Below are 7,567 nucleotides of genomic sequence, written 5' to 3' on the forward strand. Positions count from 1 at the left end.
TTGTTAAACACAAAACAAAAAGCACAATATGTCAGTACTGGCATTGACATGCAATGTTGGGAACAGATCCATACGGAGAACTCATCACGAACATGCTGTATGTCTTTCCAAATGAACAGGTGGCTGCCATCCCTGTGGTGGCTGAAACATGTCTCTTAAATTGATATGATGTTTAGGTTGAGGGTACCTACTGCAATGTTGAGACACTTTGGCCCAACTGATACACTGCTTACTCAAGGTTGGCTCAGGGTTGGATGCATTTGGCTGTTTTAGTCTGTTTAGAATTATTATTAGCTGTAGCTGCAGCTTGCATTCAAAGTAAAGTACAGCTTCAGTCATGCAAGACCAGTCTTTTTTTAGGGTATACAGTCTGCATTTTTGTATAGGGCTGGTGGTGAGCATGCCAGCTTTTTCCCTCCAGTAAACCCCAGAACGGATCTCTGGCACCTTGAATGAACAGCACCTTGGGTGCCCGGTTAAAAATAGTTTATTTTTGTTAGGACAGATCAATTACAGAGTGCAGTTGTTTTGCAGTTTAGTGATTTCCATATACAGTAGAACTGCAGTAGAACTCAACTTAGCAGGCCATGAGATTGCCGCTTATTATCAGACAAACCTGTAAATGTGCTGGCTCTGTATTACCAAGGCAGATTACCATGTCAAAATAAAACAATGCTGAACCTGAAAACTGACTGCTCAGCACAAAACCTGTGTTTCATTTGGGCATAGTTGTCCTCCAGTGTAATTCAGAAGTATGTAGGTTTCAGGTGGTTGTTTTTCAAATGGTTGATGTTCCTTTTAAAGTTTACCACAGTAATTCTGCAGTTTTCACATGGTTATACCATGCATTTACCATAACTTACCATGATTTGCCATGTTTTTTTTTTTTTAATATGCTTTACCATACCTCTATTTTCAATGCTTACCTGTGCTTTAACGTGCTTTCACCAAGTGGCATATTGTGAATTAAAAACAAATGTAATGCTATGCAAAATACATATACAGATTCAAAAGAAAACTTGTTCCCTCAGTAATAGTTAGAACATTTGAAGAAGACAACTAATAGTTAGATTGAAGAGGCTTGAAGACTGTTGTTGGAACTGAAATAAAAAAAGAAAAAAAACATATACAGTGGAACGTTGCATATCCGACCATCACATAACCGCCTCGCCAAATAAATAAATAAATATTAAAAGTATGCTGCGAGAGTAATGGCATTAGCAGCAAATGCAGCTTCCGCGATGGAAACAGAAAGAAGCGTTATAGCAATCAGCCTTTTGGTGCGTTCCCCTTTAAGAGAGGCGGGCTGTGTGCATGTGTCAGTCAGCTGCGTGTAGCAGTGACGTTTCAATACACCAGTCGAGAAAGCTTTTTTTTTTGTGCAATGCGTTTATATGATGGAGCGCACGCTTGCAGATATTGGCAGCGTGTTGTTGTAGCTTTTGAATGCATTTGAATTAAACTAAGCAAGCTTCATAAACGCAGTGCTTCCTGGCCGTTTGTTTAAAATAGCCAAAGCAATATGCAAATCGAGCTGCTTATCGGCTGTTGGCAATATCAAGAAAGAGCGCAAAGTACCGAGACAGAGATATTAAGAAAGCAGAACCAGGGAGACAGGGACTTCATCAGTTGCAGGTTATTGTACGTTTACGGTTTTGTTTTGTATTTTTTTCTTTTTAAAAGCTTTGCGTGGAGATGGCTTATAGCAGATCGCATAGCAACACTGTGTATTTGTAGCATAATTAATCTAGTTTACATTTGCTTACTTTTAAAGCAAAAATTGTCCCCATATTTAAAACAGTTTGTGTGTTGTTTTTGTTAACTCACCTATTTATAGATAAGTGCTTTTTCTAATAGCTGTTCGCAAATCTGACTTTCACATATCTGCCTATATACGCCAGTCCACAGGGGGTTGGATTTGCAACGTTGTACTGTATATGTGTTTTCATGAGCCTAGTAAAGAGTTTATTTATTATTAACATTCGAAAATCAGAACGTCACAAGCCTTACAGAATTACAAAATTCAAGGACAATGGCTTAAAATGACATTTATACAGTTCCTTATTTACTTTCTCCTCTTTTGTTTATTAAATCTGCAACCGTTTTGAGTCTTTCTGAGTGCCGATGATCGCATATTGAGTTTTATTGATTTTTTTTTTTTTTTTTTGGATGACCTGAGAAATTGATTTGAACTGATTGATCCTTTTCCACGTGGCTGGAACTCAAATCATTTCTCCATTTCCATGACTTTAAGTCATATTCTTTGATTATAATCCAATGAGTACAACGCACACTGAACAATACATTAGTTTGATAACACGAGTAACTGATTCATAGTATTACTAAATAAAATTGCAGTCAAAATTCCAGATTCTCCATTTGCAAAGAAAGATATAAGAATGTAAGAAAATGTACGAATAAGTGGAGACCATTTGGCCCATCTAAACATGTCCGCTTTTCAGTAGCTGATCTCAAAATGATCCAACTGATTGTGCCACAACATGACTAGATAGCCCATTCCATACCCTCACCACTCCCTCTGTAAAGAAGAGTCTTCTTCAGTGACATGACTAGGTAGCCCATTCCATACCCTCACCACTCCCTCTGTGAAGAAGAGTCTCCTTCAACGACATGACTAGGTAGCCCATTCCATACCCTCACCATTCCCTCTGTGAAGAAGTCTCCTTCAGCAACATTAGGTAGCCCATTCCATACCCTCAACACTCTCTCTTTGAAGAAGTCTCCTTCAGCAACATGACTAGGTAGCCCATTCCATACCCTCACCACTCTCTCTGTGTAGAAGAGTCTCCTTCCCTCTGTCCCACTCCACTTAATTTCCCCAAGCTTTCCATTTGCTTTTTTGGTTGCAGACAGTAATGGTTCTGTTACAACACCAAGGTCTTGGTGTTTCTGTTCTAGTTCTATACTCCAAACAAAAGGGATGCTAATGGTTTCCATGGAAACTTGGAGAAGCAGCTGGGCTTTTCAAACAGGTCATAGGGAAGAAAATTCGATAGTTAAACAACAACACTCTGAACAATTGCAAGTGTCATAAAAAGGTAAAAAGAAATAAGAAATTTAAGAAATGCATGGGTGTAAAGAATTTTATTCTATGGGTAATAAAGTGTGTATGATTGTTCATACATTTTAAAAACTTACACTTTTTTTAACCATGCAGCCAGGAGAATACCAGGTAATACTTTTTGAATTTATTTTTCTGTAAATATTTCAATATATTCTTATTGCACCGCACGTTCTTGTTTTAATTGAGGTGAAAAATGTAATTTCGAGTGGCAAGATTTGTCCTTTGAACTTACGTTATGTGTATCACCAAATCAAATTCCTCCCAACAATATTGCTAATTCTTAATCGGAGCATGTTGACTTTTATATTGTAATTATCGTCTTTTTAAAAAATAAAAATGTTGGGCTTATCACAGTGGCTTTAATTATTAATATTTGAGGTGGTGGCTGTTATAACATACTACAAATATGTTTTTTGCTCAAAAGAGCCAACTTGTGTGTGTGTTTGAAAACAAATAGTGGAGGTACTTATACTACAAATAAATACAACTTAAACAGGACAGAGAAAGGAAACAATTGTTTGGGCCGGTTGCAACAGCCAGTTGTCCTTTCAGTCCTTTTTGAAGCCATTAACAGCATTATGTGGGTGCCCTGGGATATGGTATTTAGCAAAGAAGGAGGGTTTTTCACCAAGACGTATTATAATGTTCAACTAGGTATCGTGAACACTGCATGGTAGAAAACAAGTTAAAACAGATTACCTCAATAAAGCACGTTTTAGAAATGGCTTCTTGACTACTGTTTTTCAGTTCCTTTTCAGGGTAATTTTCACGTGAAAAGTTGTTAGTAGCTAAATGACCATTTGAAAAATCTAGGATTATCCAAATAATTCTATTATCCAAATCAGATTTGTATGTATAGGTAGATATACCCCTTGCTTTTTTTCTAATTGCGATATACTTTTACACATAAAGCAGGGTGCTAATCATATTAAAAAGCACACAGTTGAATTGTGAAATGCAAATTAGTCTTCTTTCTTGTACACAATAAATCCAAATGTTTTTTTTCCTCAGCACAAGATTTATAAACAGTAAGGAACAGGAGCCCTTAATCAGACAATACCATACTGTGCTTCACCTGTCAGTCGCAGGAGCCTTGCTTAAAGCATAATGTGTCTCTTAAAAGATTTACAATTCTCAACTCTACAACCATGCAAACTGAAATCAAAGTAGCATTTCATGTAACAGAATGAAGCACTGTCAACTGATTGGTTTAGGGTTCCTTCCTTGCTACTAGTTTTTCTGATGAATATGGTAAGCACAGCCACTATGAAAAACAACATTTGAGTAAGCTGTGGCTGTCCAGTTTTGCCCTGTGACAACCAAATGTGAATGCACTGGGGTGGTTAATATTTAATGTTATCAAATGCCTGTCAAGGTGGATATGTCAATGTGAGCGAGTTATTATAAATTATTCATCACTTAATTGTGAACCTATCAAGCAACTCTTATTGCTGTAGAATGTTTCATTCATAAAAATGATGCTAAAGAATATTACATTTATGCTTGTTAAATGTTTTTGATGGTAAGTAAATCTCAAATCCTCTTGGGACAGATGTATGAACAAATAACTGGGGGTGATGAATTGTTCATCATTTGGGTATTTTGTAATATTTCCATGTTGTGCCTTGTCTTTGCAGAAACACATTTTGGGGGAGTGAAATAAAGAACCCCCCCGGTCATTCTAAATATATATGAATGTACTGGGTCTCCCAAAAACCAGGCATCATAGGCAATATTATATTAAATCAGGGTCAGACCTTGTTAGCTATCTGCACCACACATCACAATGATCTGAATTTGTTCTTTGCTTAAAGAAATAAACAGAGACACTCAATATTAACAATTATGATGTCTGTCTTGTGGGACACTGTTTGTGTGCTTGTTTTTACCCGATTTGGATTATTTATTTATTTTTTTAAACACCATTATTTTAAAAATCCTTCTCTTTCGTTGCAGGTATTTTGGAATGGCCCTTTTGGACTAAACTGGTCGTTGTGGCAATTGGTTTCACAGGAGGACTGGTGTTTATGTACGTCCAGTGTAAAGTGTACGTCCAGTTATGGAAGAGACTAAAGGCTTATAATAGAGTAATATATGTGCAGAACCGCCCAGAGACTAGCAAAAAGATTGTTCTTGAGAAACATGCACTAATGGAGCCAAACTTTGAAAACAAAGAAGCCCTGGCACCACCTCATTCGGATACAAACTCTTCTTATACAGAGACAGAGGACTACAGCATGGAGATTTTACATGTTTGATTTGTTCAGGGGTATCCTCCTTCCCCCAAAGAACCACCACGTCTTTCTCCATGTGCATTCTGTCCCTCACAGTCATCTAGTAAACTACGAAGGGGTTCTATCTATAGAAAACATCGGCCCTTGACTACTGCTACTACTGCTACTACTGCCACTAACTACTGATCTCTGAACTGAGTTTCCTCACTAGTGAAATGAGTCACGAAGCATACAAGCACTTTTTCAATGTCCTTGTTTTGTAACTGCTTCAAAAGCTTGAAGAAAAAGTTCAGTTTCAAAATATCAATTTTATACCATGACTTTTGTAATCCCAATATACAGATCGAGGAAGATGTGAAGAGCAGAATGAGGAGCAATTCCACATAGAAAATATCATTCCATTTTTTTTAGACTTGCCTGAAGCAGAATGTTGACTCAGGTGCAATCCAAGCAAACGCTGTTATTAATTAGTCAGGAGGCCAAAAATTGCTTGAAATGTAAACTAGATACCCTCCTTTTTTTTACAAATATTGATGCTTAGAATATCTCCATTCCTAGTGTCTTAGAGTTCAAGTTAAAACTTATTTTCAGCACACTACTTTTGATTCCTTTCATTATCTATTGCACTGTTTAGCTTATTAGAGAAGGGCTAGAGACATTCTAAATGGGAGTTATCAGCCAATCTGAGACAGACACTTAGTGATATTATAAATAAAGAACAAAATACCTGTACAAACAGGTCCCATACTCCTGAAAGAATACTTTCATAACAGAACATTCCAGCCACTATTACACATTCAAATTCACTGCTTCACAAAAACAAAGCTGTATGTCTTTACCATCCATTTGTTTTAATATTAAGCAGAGGGGTTCAGACTGTACTGGGAATTTAAGAGCTGCAGTAACATGTATGTTAGCAGCAGGGTCTTTTTTTAATACATTATTTAAACTACAAACTGCAGCCGAATGTGATCACAGCGATTCTTATTTAAAGAGAGTAGAGGTGCAGCCCAAGAGCCTCACCCAACCCAATATAATGAAATGAAAGAGATTCATAGGATTTCTGTGAAAACAATTGGAACCTCAACTTGCATCTTTTTCTATGAGGTGCTTCAGAACATCCAAAGGTTCCAGACAATTGCTTCAGCTGCATATTAAAGTGCAATTACCCTGTGTTGATCATATACCTGATCTGTTTGTATTCATTGTGTTTTGTGTATACAGTAGAATAGAGCCATGGTTTTTACAGTAGTGTTTATTAAAAAGGTTGAAAAGGGCACTTGGGAGGGGTTAGGGCAGGTTTCTTATTCATTTGAATTTACCTAACTTGAAATTTAATCTTTAAAATACCACTTTCTTCTTTGTAAACATTTTGATTGTGAATTTCTTCATACATATTATAAACATATATATATATATATATATATAATGATTTGTTGGAACATATTTTGTGTATCTCCCAGGAATAGTAGTGGTTGTTTAATTTCTTATATTTATTAATGTTCCCTTTATGTAAGTGACACATTTCACAGTGATTTGTTAGCGTTATTTAAATCCACATCACGCTGAGTAATTCTCTGTAAAGTGTGGCACCACAAAAAAAAATTGTAACTGCATCTTTGTAATACAGTATTCTTGAAATCATGCAGGGCCAATGAACCGAATTGAAACTGAACAGCACTATAATTCTTATACAAGAACAGAAAGTTAACAAGGTATATAACCTTTAAGACAGAGACATTTATTGTGAGTATACAGAAAACTTTTAACAAAACCACTTAAGACTTAAAAAAAAGAAGAAAAATACACCGCTTTATTGGTTTCTTAGTTGTTTATGTATGATTGTTGGTAAAAAAGAAATGTTGTAATTTAAATGTATAGTTTTGTATACTTTTATGTATGTTTGTATATTTTTCTCAGTATTATATCACTTCTAGCAGGTTGGCTCTTAGTTTCCTAATGAAATGTAAGTGATTACATTTGTGCTGTGGTTACACAGGGGTATTGATTGCAGGCAATAAACATGTTTATATAAAAAATGATCAAAGGCATGCAGACTTTATCATTTATAGTTTATTGTATTGGTATACAGAATGTTTACACAGTGTGGATAAATATTATTCATGTCATTTTCCAAAATACTGTGAGTTGTGTAGAGGAAGGAGCAGCTGACAGCCAAACAATACAGTCCAACTTGCATGAAAACTGATTTTATTGTTTTTGTTTGTTTACTCAAAATGTTGGTTTA

General features: G+C 36.0%; 1 protein-coding gene across 9 annotated transcripts in view; it reads left to right on the forward strand.

Moving 5' to 3' along the window:
- Positions 1–7,366, forward strand: part of LOC117414489 (E3 ubiquitin-protein ligase MARCHF8-like) — a 112,860-nt gene extending 105,494 nt beyond the window's left edge. For 6 of the 9 annotated variants that reach the window (XM_059026535.1, XM_059026529.1, XM_059026532.1 and 3 more), the window contains 2 exons: positions 3,179–3,193; positions 5,042–7,366. In XM_059026535.1, the coding sequence (XP_058882518.1) occupies positions 3,179–3,193; positions 5,042–5,343 (317 nt within the window). In that variant the 3' untranslated portion in view covers positions 5,344–7,366. The remainder of the gene's footprint in view (positions 1–3,178; positions 3,194–5,041) is intronic. The other 3 variants (XM_059026533.1, XM_059026534.1, XM_034024254.3) reach the window with 1 other exon arrangement.
- The last annotated feature ends 201 nt before the right edge of the window (positions 7,367–7,567 follow it).

This window comes from Acipenser ruthenus, chromosome 7 (assembly GCF_902713425.1).
Source record: "Acipenser ruthenus chromosome 7, fAciRut3.2 maternal haplotype, whole genome shotgun sequence".
Lineage (NCBI taxonomy): Eukaryota > Metazoa > Chordata > Actinopteri > Acipenseriformes > Acipenseridae > Acipenser > Acipenser ruthenus.